General features: G+C 64.3%; 1 protein-coding gene across 3 annotated transcripts in view; it reads right to left on the bottom strand.

Annotated features, from left to right (window-relative positions):
* Nucleotides 1–12,439, bottom strand: part of ADGRB1 (adhesion G protein-coupled receptor B1) — a 63,362-nt gene extending 50,923 nt beyond the window's left edge. For 2 of the 3 annotated variants that reach the window (XM_081503984.1, XM_081503985.1), the window contains exons 1-5: nt 11,659–12,439; nt 2,076–2,237; nt 1,051–1,161; nt 530–694; nt 127–289 (exon numbers count right to left, since the gene is read on the bottom strand). In XM_081503984.1, coding sequence (XP_081360110.1) covers nt 127–289; nt 530–694; nt 1,051–1,161; nt 2,076–2,237; nt 11,659–12,439 — 1,382 coding nt within the window. Of the gene's footprint in view, nt 1–124; nt 290–529; nt 695–1,050; nt 1,162–2,075; nt 2,238–11,658 lie in introns of all 3 variants that reach the window. The other variant, XM_081503983.1, reaches the window with a different exon arrangement.
* Nucleotides 12,440–16,329: the final 3,890 nt, after the last annotated feature.

Genomic DNA, 16,329 nt, shown 5'->3' with positions numbered 1-16,329 from the left:
CTCTGAGGCCCCAGCAGGTGGGTCTGAGTGGGCAAAGCTGGGCTCCGGGGGCTGGCCGGTGGCCCACTGGTCCTTCCCTCCCCTTCCCTGTCTCACCCCACCCAGCGCCCTCCCTCTCACCTACCAGGGCACAGAGCGATGTTGCAGAACTTGGTTTGCTTTTCTGGGCCCTCACAGGGGTTGCCTCCAAACTGGGGCGGCCTGCAGGTGCGCGTGCGGTCCCGGAAGCCACGACCACAGGTGCTGGAGCACAAGCTCCAAGGCGACCACTCGTCCCAGGCGCCATGCACTACGGAGGGAACATAACGCTCTGCGACCTCTGTCCGGCCCAGCCACAGCCTAGTCCCCTGTCCCGGACGCCCCGCCCCTACCCGGACGCCCCGCTCCTACCCGGACGCCCCGCCTCCATCCCGACGTCCCACCCCGACACCACGCCCCTACCCAGACGCCCCGCCTCTACTCCTAACGTCCCGCCCCGACACAACGCCCCTATCCGGATGCCCCGCCCCCGGCCCGGCGCCCCGCCCACCTGGACACACGGCAGAGTTGTTGCAGAGCCGCTGCTCCCGCAGGGGCCCGCTGCACTGCGTGCTGTAGGAGGAAGACACGCAGAAGCGCGTGCGGGTCTGCCAGCCCTCGCCGCAGGTGCTGGAGCACACGCTCCACGGGGACCACTCCTCGGCCGCGGGGTCACCTGTGGGCCCAGACCTACAGCATCACAGGCCTGCTGCTGCTCCCGTACCTGCGCTGCGGTCAGACCCCCAGGTGGGGGCAGCAAGGCCCGTGAGCTCCCCCACCTCTTTTTTTTTCTCGACAGGCCCCTTCGCCTCACACCATTTCTCCTAAATCCAGTGTGCCTGGAGACCAGCGCCTGGCACCTGAGAGGTTAGTCTAATTATGGGAAATTATTACAGTCATTACTTAGAATCAGCAGCAATTAATAACAACGTACAGTATTTGCCCAAAGACCTAGTCCCTTGGAACCAACTTTCCCCCCATTCCCAGTTTTAGTGCATTTGCTGTCAGCCCCACCCAGACGCTGCCACTCACCTGTCTGCGGGGCCGGGAACCCAAACTGCTGCAGGTCGTCCCCCAGCTCCTCACGCCGCCGGGCATCCGTGGACCGCAGGGACTGGCTTCGGGAGTTGGTGCGCCCGGCGGCTGTAGGGTGGGTCCAGGTAAGCGCCCAGGCCCTGGTCTGCATCTCCCGCCCTGCAGCACTAGAAGGGCGCTCTTGGCCCTTTGTCCCTCAGTCACAGTAGGGCCCAGGCTTGCCAGCACCAGGGCCACTTGGTCCCACTGGGCAGCTGAGAAACCTGGGACCAGGGCACCCTGGTCTGGTGCCAAGCCCTGTCTGGTCCAGACTCCCCTGTCCAGCGCCCCTCCCTCTCTTCCGCGGGGGCCCGCAGCATCACCCGCAGGGCACCAGGTGTGGATGGCTGCTGCTGTGCTCTCCTCAGCATCCCGCCTGCGGTCCTGCTCCCCGCAGCCCAGCCCAGACACCACAGGGCCCTCCCCAGTCTTCTGAGATGAGCTCCTCTGCCCAGGAAAGTTCATCGGGGAAAAAACAACCCGAAGAATGACAGTCTCATTATAACTTGATTTAACTTTATGGAAGTAGCTAAAATATGCATAAGGTCATTAGAGAGCCTTATTAGAGAAATACATCCTGGAGGCAACATGCAGCTGGGACAGGCATCTCTGGTCAGGGCTGGGGATCGGGGTGGAGGGAGAAGCCTTCCGCGTGCACCCCAGAATTCCCAGTCCGCAGGTGCTAAGACAGCCCCACCCAGTCTAACACCCGGTCTCGCCCCTCCTCCTAGGCCGTTACTTCTGATGCCACCCCGCCTGGACCAGGAGTTGGCCCCGCCCTTGGCTAGGCTCCACCCCTCTGACCCCCGCCCCGCCCCAGGTCCCGCCCCTCACAGCCAGAGCCCGGCCTAGCCCGGCCCCAGCACAGTCCCTGGTCAGACCAGACTCAGTCCCCCGCCCTTTCCCCACCCGGCCCTGCCCGAGACCCTTCTTCCCCCGCCCCCACCCCGACTCCGCCCCGTCCCACCCGTCCGCGCACTCACGGCCGCAGGCCTTGCGGTTGCACAGGCGGCCCTCCTCCAGCACCCCTTCGCAGCCGCCGCCCTCGATGCCCGGCGCGGGCAGACAGGTGCGCGTCCGCGTCTGCAAGCCTCCCCCGCAGTCCCGCGTGCACTCGCCCCATAGGGACCACAACTTCCAGCCGCCTAGTGGGAACCGGAGGGCAGAGTCAGGGCCGGGGTCAAAGGGCTGCGATGTCTTTCAGGCAGTGTCTCGCAGGGGTCTGGGGGTAGAGCGGCCCCGAAGAAGCCTCGGCGTCGTAACCAGCGCAGCGCCCTGGAGGTCAGCCAGGAGGCGAGAGTGGGGCTGGATGAGGTTAGCGACGGCGGGCGAAGCATAGGCGGCCGGCAGGGCAGGGAGGCGCAGAGGTGCGGCCCCAGATCCCTCCGGGGTCTCAGTGCTTTCTGGCTCTGTTCACAGGCTCCAGGCCAGGGTCTCCACCGACTCTGAATTGAGGCCCCCAGTGTAGGGGCTGGACCCAGAGCTGGAGCCCCAGGCAGGTCTGAAGAATGAGTGAATGAAAGGCACCCCGCCCAAGGGCCCAGTAAGGGGGGTGGGGGCAGAGGGGGCTCTTCTACTTGGCACAGAGCCTCAGCCCCTGTGGATCCCCTCCCCATGGTCCTCAGTCTAGTTTCCTCTGAACCTCAGTTTGCTCACCCTCCCCCATGATCTGTGTGTTCATTACCCCATCACTCAGGGACACCAGAGGCCCCACACCTGGTGGCCTAGTGAGGACTCACACCCTGGGCCCCGCCAGGCCTCCTCTCCCCTAGACACAGCAGACACTGGCCTCCAGGCCCCTCTGGCCACCCTCCTTCAGCCCTCTCACGAATCTTCATCCCAGCCCTGTCCCCTCAAGCATCATGACCTCATGTCCCTAAAGGTCTGAGCCCCTTGGTGGCCCCAGTGCCACCGAGGACACTAACAGCCTCCAAGTACTGGGGAGTCACTGAGGCGTGAGGAACAGGAGGCCAACATCTTGGGCGAGAGCTGGGCTGCTTTGATGGGTTCAGGGAGGGGCCGCTTCATCAGGCATTCAGTCCACAGGCCAGATAGCTCCTGCCCTGAGGGACTCTGGTGCTGCCATCCCTCTTGTCCTCAGGAATTCCAGGGCCCTTTGCTCCCAGCACAGCAAGGTCAGGGCAGACCCAGCAAGGGCACGTGCAGGTCACCAAGCGCCTACCGTGGGCTGAGTGCCCTGCACGTTGCCCCTGACATGGCCCCCAGGAACGGGGCAAGGAGATGGCACGGCCAAGGCCCGGCACTGGGAGTCACTCTGGAGCTGGGCCCCTGCCCAACTTGGGGCAGGAGCAGGGGAGCCAGGCTGGTCAAGGGCAAGTCACACCTGGCCCGGCAGGAGGGTCCTTGTAGCCTCTCAGAGCCTGGCCTCTCTGGGGAGCTCGTGGGGTGAGAAGGCAGACTGTGCAGATCCCTAGGGTGGGTGCTGGAGCTGAAAGACGGGGTTCACATGGTGGCCCCAACACCCACCGCCCTGGGATGGTCAGGTCCACCCCGCCCTGCCCTCATGCCCTCCACCTGAGGATGAGGGCGCTTCTTCCCAAGTCTGCCACCTGTGATGGCAAGCAGCAAGAAATGGCGGGGAGACCACAGGTGTGGGGTCTCAGTTGATGCTAGAAAATCCCACATTGTGTGTGTGTGTGTGTTTTGGCACACAGCCCAGCATGTGGGCTCTTAGTTCCTGAACCAGGGATCTAACCCGAGCCAAGGCAGTGAAAGCGTCAAGTCCTAACCACTGGCCGGCCAGGGAATTCCTCCAGAGAACCTGCTTTGATGCGTAGCAAGTTGGGCATCCAGGTGCTGGGTTCTGTGGAGGGCCACTTGAAAGGTGTCAGCTGTCCTGCGCCTGTGCTGGGAACTGACCAGCAGGGGGCGCCTGAAGCAAATCAATGACAGGCAGGGGAGTGGGCCCAAGTCGCCCAGTTCAGAAGGCAAGGCTCACTCACCCTCCAGGCCCCCAAGCCATCAAGGATCTTTCTCTGCCCTCACAGAGCGCCGCCTCCCAAGAATCTCACCTCCCCTGGAGCCCCGAGAGGCAGAGCCTCAAGGGCACACAGAAGTCAAGCCTCCTGTCCTCAGATCTGCCCTGCAATTGGGACACGCAGGTGGGTGGGGCAGGTGGGCAAGCCAATGCACCCTGAGAGGGGACTGGCAGGAGGGGCCAGCTCTGACCTTAATCATGTGGTCTGTGGGTGGGCATGGGCCCTGCTGTGCCCCTCCTGCACACGCAGTGCAGAGGGGCCCAGGGAGGACCGTGCCAGGGCTGCAGAGTAGAGGCCGGGCTGAGCTTTGCAGGGACCCTGGTTCCAGGGGGCCAAGGGCCCTGGTTCCGAGCCCCTCCTGGGCCTGGGCTTGATGCCCTGTGCTCCCACCAGGGCATCTCTGCCCCCATTGTCCAGACAAGAAGACTGAGCCGGCCCTAGTGACGGATGCTTATGCTCCCCTAGTCAGGAGGGGCTAAGTAGGTTGTTGGACCTGGCCCCCCACCCTTCAAGGACCGGTGCTCCCCCAAGGCCGGCCCTCAGGAGGCATCCTGGGCAGTGGAGTCCTGTCTTCCCCACTTCCTGTCCCCCTCCCCGCTCAGTACCAGATGCCTCAAGAACCTTGAGTCCCAGTCCACCCAGGAACCAGGTATGGACCCACTTACAGCAGAGGAAACTGAGGCTCAGAGAGGGGTGGTCCAGACAGTCAGGAGCCAGTAAGGCTCGCCCCATGCCACCCCGCAGGACGATCTGCCCTGGAGTTGTGGAGGCAAGCAGGCTTGAGCTTCACCAGGCAGGTGGCTCCAGGTCCCCAGGGCTGGGTAGGAGCCAGAAGCATGGAGGCTACTACACAACTATGACTTGGATTTCAACGGCAAATGCCTGGGTCCCAGGGATTTGGGATGTGCGGCCAGCAGACCAGGGCCCAAGGGAGTGGGTGGGGGCCCCCAGGACAGCCCCCCTGTGCACACTGCCCATGAGTGGCTCTGAGGGCCTGACGGGCCGAGGCTGCCCAGAGGCAGGGCCCTCACTGCCGCCACTTCAGGCGCCTTCCCTCCGGCCCAGTGGTTGGCAGCAGCCCCACAACCACACCCATTTGATAATGAGGGGAGCTGGGACCAGACCCCGATCAGATTCTAAGCACTCCCCCTGCGGCCCTCAGACAAGGCAGGCTGCCAGCACCACTCGAGGCCCCCGGCCTGGGGCTCCAGGTCCTAGTGGTCTCACCGGCTGAGCCCCCATCCTGTCACACTGACATGAAGGGACGGGGAGGCTGGAGTCCAGGGGGCAGGCCTGGCCACAGGGACACGGCAGGCCCGTCCTGCCTGTCCCCCCTTGCTGCCCCAGCTCAGCCCCCATGTGGAAGCCTGAATGACGTGGAAGCTGGCAGTGGGTGGGAGAGAGAAGGTGTCCAAGCCAGGCTAATCGGAGGATGCCACTTGGTTCCCATGGCAACTGCTGCAGAGCTCAGTCTTTCAGGATAGACTCAGGTTAGGCTTCGGCTGCCAAAACACCCACTATTTCAGGGCTGGTTACCTTGGTGACCCAGGTGGTGGGGACATGGTGGGGGGAGGGGAAGGAGAGGAAGGGTCATATCAGGAGAGGCCAGGCAGGGGGTCCACTGGCTCAGAGGACAGACTGCCCCCCGGGCCCAGCCCTGACCCTGCTCACACGCTGATTCCCGATCCTGATCACACACGGCCTTGATCCTCATCACAGGCTGACTTCTGAGCCTCGACACAGGATCCTTGTCCCATACGGAGCCCTGACCGCTGATGCACGCTCGGTTAACAGCAGCTGCTATCTTTGTTATCATTTTTACTGTGTGTTGTCACACGTGGCTGACACCTGATAAATGTCCGTCAGGCAAGCACAGCCACAACCAGGGAATCACCCAGGCAGGTCTCCTGGGCCCCGCAGAGCTGGGCACAGAGGAGCTCAGGCCACCCTTTGCTGGGTGGCCATGGGGCTCTTGGGCTGGGTGGGCTTTGAGGGGGCAGCAGAGGAGTGGGCAAGGTTGGGGGGTGGGCTGCCCCTCCAGGCCCGGAAAGAAGCCGTCATTCTTCCTGGGCTCAATGCCCCCTCTGTCTGGAAGCCTCATTTCCATCTCATTAAGGGATGAATAGAGCCAATTAATGGCCGCTAGACAGCCTTGGCCACCCAGGAGAGCGGACACTCGGTGAGGGGGCTCCAGGCCTCCTTCCCACCCCGGTGCCCCAGTCTGGAGGCTGTGGTCGCCCCGGTTCCAGGGGGTCCCTGTGCCCCAGGGGGCTGGGATGAGGGCACTCAGGGAGGCCCTCTTCCCGCTGGGCCTCCCCACCTCCTGGGTCCCCTTTGGAGGCAGTCTGCACTTCCCGTCTCGTCCAGCAGAGGTCTCCCTAGTCCAGCAGGTCAAGCAGCACCAGCCGGTGGATCAGCTCCTGCCCGTTCCCGCCCCGCCCCTGACCGTCAGGCTGGGGTCGCTGGCAACCACAGCGCAGTCCAGCCCCAGTGAGGACTGCAGCCCCCAGAGTCAAGGCCTGTCCTGCGGCAGGCAGGTTCTTCCTCTGAGCCCCTTGCATGGATGTGCAAATGAAGGCCGCAGGAGATGGACAGCTCCACTCCCACCCAAACCACAGCCCCTCTCTGGCCCCACAAGTCCAGAGTTAGTGCATCCTTCACCAAGGCCAGTGGCTTCCACTGTCAGGGCCCGAGAGACCAGCAAGTCGCCCAGCTGCAGAAGGCACTGTGGGATCTCAGGACGGGGCTGAGAACCGCAGCCACTGTCCACAGGCCACTCTCCAGAGGAGGAGGACAAGGAGAGTTCCTCCACGCACGACAGAGGTGCCAGACCATACAAGCAGATACTGTGCGTCCCCATTTCACAGAAGGAAACTGAGGCTCGGCAAGTCAGTGATGGGACCCCGTCTGCAGGGTTAGTCAGGCAGGTGCCCCCTGTCCTAAGAAGGGTGCCTGTTACAAGCCCAGATGAAGGCCCGGATCCTGCCTGGCTTTGTGCTTCGATGCTGGATGACCTGGGCAGGTCTCTTCCCCTCCCGGAGCCTTGGCTACACAACTCACAGCCCTTCCCCGCTTTGGGGGACAGCGAGACCCCAGCAGGGCCACAGCTCCCAGCCTCCCAGACACAAGGTGGTATGGGAACTCCCCTCTGGACGGCCCCCCTCCACCCCCCATCTGCTCTTATGGTCTCAGCCTAGAATGCCTGGAGGTTGTCTGCCTGGAGCCGGAAACCTTGTTTTCCAGGTTTTTCTAAGTTGGCCCTTGTGCAAAACAACAGCTCCCCGGGCTGGGATGAAAACCTGGTCCTGGCAGGGAGGCCCTGACCCTTCCTGCTCCTGTCCCCCCGTCTCCCCAACACATTCCTGGTCATCCCTAAGCTCCAGAGACACCCCCTTCCCCCTGGAGTACCTCCTCCCATCACAGCCCTGCCTCTCTGCACACTGCAGCCCCTGGAGAGCGTAGCTGTGTGGCATTTAGGGTGGGAATTACTCCAAAGCCCATGGGGTGCCAGGGCAGGGGCGCCCCAGCTGAGAGCAGACAGGCCTGGAGGCACCAGGGCACTCAGCCTGGCCCCTAGGCCCAGCATCCCTGCCTTGCATGCGCTGGGGATGTCACACACTCAGGCTCCAGCCCAGCCCCACCCCACCCATGCAGGCACTTGGGGGAGGCACACATGTGCACATGCAGGGTCATGAACACACAAGGGCGCACACATATGCACAGGGACACGCATGCACACACAGGAGAACACAGGACACACACACACAGGGACACATACACACAGGGACCCACACATATGCACAGGGACACACACACACACACACACGCCCCCAGCCCCCAGGATGCCGCTTTTTCATTATCTTACATGTCGCTTCTGCAATAAAATTCTTTAATTAAAACATGAATATTTAAAGCAACCCTTGAGAGAAATGGCCTCATCTCACCAGAGGCAGAAAAACGCAGAGAGACTCTGGGAGGGGGCGGGAGCGGATGGGCTGGGCAGAGGGGTGGCCAGCCGGGGGCAGGGAGCGGGTGCTCTGGCCTGAGGAAAGCTTGCCAGTCGGACGTGTGGCGTGGCCATGTGGCGTTTGGACAGGCCGGGTGGGGCAGGGCTGAAAGTGGGCCATGGGCTGGCCTGGGCTGCCTGCTTGCTCTGGGCCTCGCATGGCTCCCTTGAGCCGGGACGGAGGACACGCCCTACCTAGCCTCCCTTGCTCCGTGTGGGGGGCACGGCTCCGGGGCACAGGCTCCGCAGCACGATATGGGGTCCGGCTCAGCTGTGTGTCTTCTGAATGACTGCTAGACCTCTCTGGTCCATGGGCCACCTCGCCCCTACACACACACACACACACACACACACACACACACACACACACAGCCTCTCAGCTGAGCGCTTGCAGAAGACCCGGGTGGCCAAGAGCTGCTCTGCTCCGGGTCTCCCCCTTTCAAACTGTGTGAGCCTGCCAGCGGCCTGGACACCTCTGTGCCTCCCTCCACTCAACACACATTCATCGAGGGCCTGCTGCTGCCAGGGGCTGGTCCACACACGGGGCTTCGTCAGCGAGCAGGGCCACCCCCCTGCCCCGTGGTGGGGACATCCTGGCAGGGACAGAGTAAGGACACGGGAAATTCTCTGGTGTTCATGGGCGATACCGTGTGGGAAGAGAGGGAGAGAGAGTGAGGGGACATTGGGGCTGGGGCTGCCACCACGTGCCATCCGGGAAGCCTGTGAGGGAGGAGGCATGTGGAGAGAGTGTTCCAGGCCAGGGAGCACCCCAGGCGGACGCCCTGAGCCGGGAGGCAGGTCCTCACCGGGAGCCACCTGGGCAGCTGGGAAGAGAGAACTGGTTAAGATGCTGCGGCCATCGCTGACACCACATTTACTCCCAAGGTCTCAGAAGCATCAGGGCCTTCTGAGTCCAGGGCACAGGCACAGGGTGTGCGCTGCCCCTAGGTGGGGGTGACCACCTCCTGTTCCCGCCGCCCTGCCCCTGAGTCGAGCTCCTCACTTCCTGGTAGCAGCCCCAGCCCGCATGCTCTCCAAACTGTCTTCCACGAGGCAGCCAGCCCTGCCATAGAGCCTTGACTTGAGCTTTGTCAAGAGTGGCACAGAGCCAGCCTACACACACACACACACACACACACACACACACACACACACAGTGAATTCGAGTACATACCAGTGCACACGTCTACATGCTCACACACACGCATGCACAAACACAATGCACACAGATACCTGAGGCACTGTACACCAGCATGCACATGTATACACGCCAGCCATGCACACATGCAAACACTGACATGTGCATGTGTGAATGTGTGCACACAAACATACTGGCAGTGCCTGTGTGAATGCACACATACATGCCCTACACACACACATACTTGTACACATGGATGCGTGAACACACACATTCGCATAACACACTGAACACACATACTTACCTGAAACTGTGCACATATGCTCACGTAACACACCACACACACACGTGCACACAGATGTATGAGTGTAAGCATGTGCACATGTGTGTGCACACACGCACACCTGCCCACCTCCTTCCAGCACCACATGCAAACATTCCCGCTCTCAGAATCTCTGCTCAAGTCCAGAGTTCCCACATAGCCCTCTTCCTCCTCTAATCTGTCTCTGCCTGCCAAGCCCTCCAGATCCTCTACCTAATAATAAACATAGATATTGACATTTTATCACTGATGTTGCTTTTGCTCAGAAACACTTTCACCCCAGTTCTCATTCTTCATGACAACCAAGGAAAGAAGATGTTTTACTCTTTCCATTTTAAAGACAAGGAGCCTGAGGGTATTGGCCCGGGGACACAGCAAGTGCAGGGCAGGCCAGGATTAACTTGAACCTGACCCCATGGTCCTTCTCAAATGACATTCCCACTGGATGGCCTACAGGCCTCTCATAGTCAGGTCCCACTCTGACCTCCGTATCTTCCTCCCCGCCACTTCCCCACCTCAGCTGAGGTCCTCACGCCCAGCCAGAAACCTGGGCATGGTCCAGCAATCAATCTCCTTTCTCCACGCCCACATCCTTGGCATCAGCAAGTCCATCAGCTGCATGCCCCATCCCCCAGATGCTCCCCTTTCCTCCCGGCCAGGCCAGCGTCAGCTCCCTCCTGGATTTCTGCTCTGAGCCAGACACCACATTGACAGCCCCAGTCCTCTCCCCGCTCTGCTTAAAGCCCCTGTGGCCCTTCAGCTCTTAGGAGAAGAGCCAAACCCCATCCGGGAGGCCTGGCCACCTCTGCTCCCTCCAGCACCAACAAGGTGTCAAGCCCCACAAGCTCGCCACTCATCACAGTGGCCCCGCCCCCTTGACCTTGTCCTGCAAGCTCTGCACGGCTCCAGCTAGACCAGGTTATCTCCCTGGCACAGTCACTGTCCCGGGATGCTGGCAGAGGACAGCTCTTGTGCTGTGGCCTCCAGTGTGGGCCAAGCTCCAGGGCCATCAGGCCTGAGGCGACTGGACAGTCCCTCAAAGCAGTCAGCACCTTGCTGGTGAGGACACTGAGGTTCAGGGGACAGGTGACCACTGGGGAGCGGCCAAGCGACGCACGTGGCCAGGTCACCATGCCGCCCAGCCCTCCTGCACCCACCGGCCTCACAAACCAGCCACCACCCCCTCTGCTCCGTTCTCCTCCTCCCCACCTGGAGGACCACTTCCACCACCATGCTGCGGGGGCCGCCCATGCCAAGGTCACAGCGCCCTCCACCTGGTCCAGCCCGAAGATCAGCCCTCGCACCCCATCGCTGGGAACGCTGACCCAACTGATGGAAGGAGGGGGTTTCCCGACGGTTTCCTGGATGCCGCGCCCCCACCCCCGGGGGCTCTGCCTGCCCCCTCCCTCTTCTCCTCTCCAGCTATGCTCACTGCTTCACGGAGGTTTCTAATCTGGGCTCCACGGCCCAAACCCTCCTGCCAGGCCCTTTGTAACCCTCCACGGAGCTGCTCTTATGCCTTGAAAAACGTTTTTCTGAGGAGTCCATCAGTCTCCCTGGCTTGGGAGAGGCCAAGAGCCCTGGACACATCACCTGGCCCCACGGGGACCTGCCCGCAAGGACGCCCAGCCCAGCCTGGCTCCCAAGTGCCTGGTACGCTGTCCCGTGTCTCCAACTGTGCAGATGGTGAAGAGCTGTCCCCTGTCACTGCCGCCCTGGGGTCCCATGGGGGGCTCCCCTTCATGTGCATGCAGGGTCTCCCTTCTGCCCCGCCCCTGTGGAGCTCTGCTCCGCGTCCCACCCCCTTGATGGTACCAGCACCCTGATGGTACCACCCCGGCCCCGTGCTGGTGCCTGTCTCACCAAGGACTCCAGGCTTCCTAAGAAGGTAGGACTGGCCGAGCACATGCCCACCCTCACCTCTGCCCTGCCCTGCCTCTGACCCCCACAGGGCTCACCTGCACCTCTCCCAGAATTCCAAACACTGCCCCACTCTCCGGACCAAGTGACCCCAAGTGACCCCTGACCTCCAGGTGACTGGCAGTGCCCCCCCCAGCCCTGCCCCCTGCGCTGTGTGGTCAATGCCTTGCTGCTCACTCACCTGGAGCGCCGCCCCCGCCCCGGTCCTGGGTCAGGCTGGTGAGGCAGTTCTCGGGGCCACCAGCCACACCATCCCTCAGGCAGACGTCCCCGCGGGGGGCCAGGGAGCCAGAGGCAGGGTCGCCGGTGTCCCCGCCCAGGCAGGCGCAGGGGGTCTGCATGATGCCACACGGGTGTGAGCTGCGGCTGCCGGCCAGACAGGCATCCAGCCAGCGGCATAACATCTGGCAGGCGGCCCGGCTGGGGTTGCGGTTGCCCACCACCAGGTACTCCACGGAGAAGTCGTCGCTGGGCCCCGGGGGCCCGTCCCGGGGCCCCAGGGCATCGTCCTGGGGTGGCCGCAGGCGCTGCATCTGCAGAAACTGCTTACTGGCCTGCAGGAAGGCCAGGGGCGCCGAGGGGTCACAGAGCCGCAGCACCTCGTCAAAGCTCTCCACGCCCAGGTAGGTACGCGTGGATTCCAGGAAGGAGTCGAACTGGTAAGTGCGGACGCGGGCGGGTCCGCTGCAGGTGGGCGCCTTGGCCACCTTCATGTAGAGTGTGTAGCGGCGCGGGTCCGGGTTGCGCAGGGTCCAGGAGCAGCGCGAGGCGTTCGCTGGGAACACCGCGGCTGCCGAGAAGTAGCCAAAGAACTTGCCCTGCACCAGCGTGGCGCAGGGCTCGGCCCCGGGCCCCGCGGCCGTACCTGAGGCCGTGCCTGCCCGGTGCGCCAGCAGCAGCAGCAGCAGCAGCAGCGGCCCAAGGATCCAGAGGGCACCCGGGGCGGCGGCCTGGCCCCTCATCCTAGCTCGCGGGGCCGCCGGGGTTCCGCGGGCTGGGCAGGCAGGCGCGGGCCAGGCCTGGACATGCCAGGGTCCGGCGGCGAGCGGGGCTGGGCCGGGCTGGGGGGCGGGGGCTCTGGGTAGGGGGGCAGAGGCGGCTTCTGGGCACTGAGGGGGCAGTGGCGGCTCCTACGGTCCGGCAGCTTGGCACTCGCCTGTGGCCTCGAGCAGCAGCTGGAAGAGAAAGAGCAGGGGGCAGGGTTGAGCCCCTGGGGAGGGCACACCAAGGGCAGTGCCCACCCCAGGCTCCGAGCCTCCATCGCTGGCCCTGGCCCCATGCTCAGGCACCTGATATGCCCACCTGCCCGCGTGCCCACCTGCAGGGGCAGAGAGCCAGGGGCGGGGGCACTTCCTCCCCAACCAAGCCTGGGCCACCGGCCCAGGGGCCTTGACTGTGCCCATCCGGCCAGGCAGCCTGGCAAGGCTCCGGGGGCTCCAGGCCTGCCCACCAGTCCCATCTCAGCCGCAGAGGCCATCCTGCTGCTGGGCCTCCGTGGCCTCTGGGACCCCCCCCCCACCCCACCGCAGCACCTTTCAGGGAGGGATCTGCAAACCCAGCCAGAGGAGAAGCAGGGTGGAGGGCAGAGGACAGAGGTCGCCCCAGGCCTCCTGCAGCCCCGTCTCTCTGAGCCTTGCCCGGGGCAGGCGCAGAGTTCCCCCACGTCTGCATCCTCATGGCAGGAGTGACTGGCTCTGTGGGTGGGGAGGGTGGGGTCAGACCCGGGTCTGGCTTTGACTGACATCCATCTGCCCTGTGCCTGGCGCATACTGCTCAGCCTCCTGCCTGTGTTCCTGCCAGGGAGCCGCCCTCTCCCCCTCCCTGGAGTCACCTGCAGCCCCCGGGGACCAGGCCTTGGCCTGCCCTGACCCCTGCCTGCCCCTTCAGCCAGGATGGCGCTGTTCCCTTCCTTCATCTCACATGAGGAAACCGAGGCTCAGATGGGGTCACAGTGAGGGGGCAGGAATACCCACACTTGAACCCTCAGGGTGCCCCCCAGACTCCTGGCCCTGGGGTCCCCTGCCCTGCTGGAGGAGTGGGCCTGGCTGCGTACCACCCACTCACACCTGGGGGGTGGGGGCGGGACACTGCAGGTCAGCGGGGATGCAGCAGAGCCTGGGCTCAGAGGCCAGCACCGCCCCTCCTGACCCGCCTGCACGTGGACCCTGGAAATTTCCTTTTGTCTGCAAACCTCACCTCCCCAAAGCCCCTGCTGGGGGTCACCCCCCACGGCAGCTGGGCGGGTGGGTGCAGGAAGAGCTGCAGCAGCCCGCCGAACCCCGTGGCCCAGGGCGGCCCCTCCGCTCTGCTGACCGCGTGCACGCCGGCCGCCTGCCCACAGGGACGTGCTGCTTCTTGCTGCCGGGCCCAGCTGGCTGGCGGCACAAGGTCGGCCACCGCTCTGCAGTCCCCTCCTGCCGTCCTTCCTCACAGGCCATGCAGGCAGGGCAGGGAGCTGGGCACGGGCGGCCTCGGGCTCTGCGCCAGCCGAGCCAGGGTGGCCAGGCGTGGACGGCCCCCCTCATGGCTATGTGGATGCGGCCACGCCCCTTACCTCCCAGCCTCAGTTTCCCCATCTGTACAGTGGGGGTGCAGCCTCACTCTCCCAGTATAAGGGAAGCACTGGACCCGCGGATTTACCCAGAGATGGGGCAGGAGGGTCCCCAGTGGAGAGAGAAGCAGGGAGGGGGCTCCAGATCACCGAGGATGGCCCTTGGGGGCTCTGCAGTGGTAAATGCTGGGGAGGGAACTTGCAAACTCTTTGTGCTGGTCCTCTGGGCAGAACTGGGCAGACCCTGCCCTTGGCCCCTGCCTCCAGGAAGCCCCTGATCCTTCCACACCTCCAGGCCATCCTGGGCCAGCCTTGGGCCCAGCACCGCAGAGCCCCATAGCCATGGACTGAGGCTGGGGCCGGGGTCCTAGGGCCAATCCCAGAGCTGGGAGGCTGCCTGCGGGGTGGCCGTGGGATTCGACACCTCACCTGAGCCCCTGCCCCAGCGTCAGCGCCCCCTCCCCTGGCCGTAGGCTGGGAACTAAGGCAGCCGCCAGCCCCCTAGCTGGGGTCCCAGCCCTGGGACAGACACGGTCTGATGCCCGGGAGAGTCCCTGGTGGATGTCGGCAAAGCCCAGCGGAGACCCTCATCACAGTCTGGCGCCTCCTCCAACAGCCCCCCTACCCCACCACTCAACAGCCAACTCAGCCTGTCCCATCCCCCTGGACCCAGGGTCTAGGCCACCCCAAAACTGCATGCCAGCCCCTAGAGGGGCCTTCCTGGGCCCTGCCCACCCTCCCCCCGCCCCATCCCTGCTCTTGGCAGCCCACTCCCAGCTCTCCCATCTAGAAAGTGGATACAGCCTGGAGCAGACACTCGGCCTGCATGCTGGTGGTGAGGGGCTGGTGAGGCACGGCCGCCTCCCCCTCCTTGTGGCCTCACAGGCTTGGACGGGGTGTCAACCTGGCCCAGCGTGGCGGAACGCGTGGGAGGACCTCCTCTGCCAGACACTGTCTTCTCAACCTGGAGGACTTCTGTGTAGAAGGGCGTGTGGGGGCCACAGAGGAGCCACCTGGGTGGGGGCCTACAGTGCTGGATGTCCGAGCCAGGGTCTGGGCCTGGGTCTGTGGGGCAAAGCCCCTGCCCCCTGAGAGGCCGGGCACTGCCCCGGGTCAGGCAGACTGCCCTAACCCTGCCCGTCCTGAGGTCCCCGGGATCCCTGCCAGCCGGCCCTCATCCAGACCGGCTCACGGTCAGCGTGTCCGGGGAGTGAGGCCACCCCTCCTGTGCCCCACACAGTGGGCAAGAGGGGACGGTGAGGGTCACAAACAGGGCAGGACCCTGTTCAGAACTGCCCCCTAGAGGGTGGCAACATGAGAACCTGGCCCAAGAGGAGGAAGGGGGCAGGTGCTGGGGCCACAGGAGGAAGTGGTCCCAGGCCAGCCGGGAAGGGGAGGAGGAGGGCACTTTTCTGGCCTGGACCCTGGCCATGTGGGAGGTGCCAATGGGGGCAGGTAAGGGGCAGGTCAGGGCACCCCAGGACTGAGGCTCCAGTGACAGCCTTCAGCAGGCTCCTGGGGCTAGAAGATGGCCTAGCAGAGCCCCCCGTGGGGTTTTCACAGAGGGCTCCACAGCGGGGGTCGCCGGGGCAGCCAGAGGGCCAGGCGTTCTCCAGAACTCAAGGACTCCATGCTCTGCTGGCCAGAAGGCGGTCCCAGCTCTGAGCCCGGGCCCCACAGAGTGGCCTGGTCCGGCCTCTTTTGGCTGGATTCGGGGCAGAGCTGGGCAGGAGGCCCAGGCCGCCAGCATGGCGGCCCCTGAGCCCGCCAGCGGCCACTCACCTGCACCTGCCCAGACCCCACCCTCTGCCCCGCCCCTAGAGGCCCACATAGGCTTTCCAACAGCGGGGCCCCCCGCCCCTGTTCACTGCCTGCCTGAGACGCTCCAACAAGGCCTTGGATAAACGGCTCCGAGGCCGCTCGGGCCGGGGCACACCGGTGTCAGGCCCCAGGTCACAGAGCGGGGTGGAGGCCATTCCAACCATCTCAGACTGGGAGATCACAGTTGAGAGGGGGTGCGGCCCGCAAGGGAGCCCCTGACCCCCCCGGCACCCCGGGGTAGTGTCCCCAAGGGGCGATACCGGGCAGGGTCCTGGGATGAATGGGGTCAGCCCCTGATCTTCACTGGGGGGTTCCTCTGAGGGGGTGGGGGGCACAGGCACGGAGAGATGGGAGGAGGCTTGTGTGGTGTCTGGGCAGGGGGCGTGGGGCAGTCAGAGAACAGACAGGGCCTCAGAGATGACCAGACCCCCAGCTTGAGCAAGTGGGCAATGGGCGGTGGGGACCCTCGCTGAGCTGGGG

This window comes from Giraffa tippelskirchi, chromosome 6 (assembly GCF_054371585.1).
Source record: "Giraffa tippelskirchi isolate mGirTip1 chromosome 6, T2T-mGirTip1v1.2.pri, whole genome shotgun sequence".
Lineage (NCBI taxonomy): Eukaryota > Metazoa > Chordata > Mammalia > Artiodactyla > Giraffidae > Giraffa > Giraffa tippelskirchi.
This window is presented reverse-complemented; position numbering and strand designations above follow the sequence as displayed.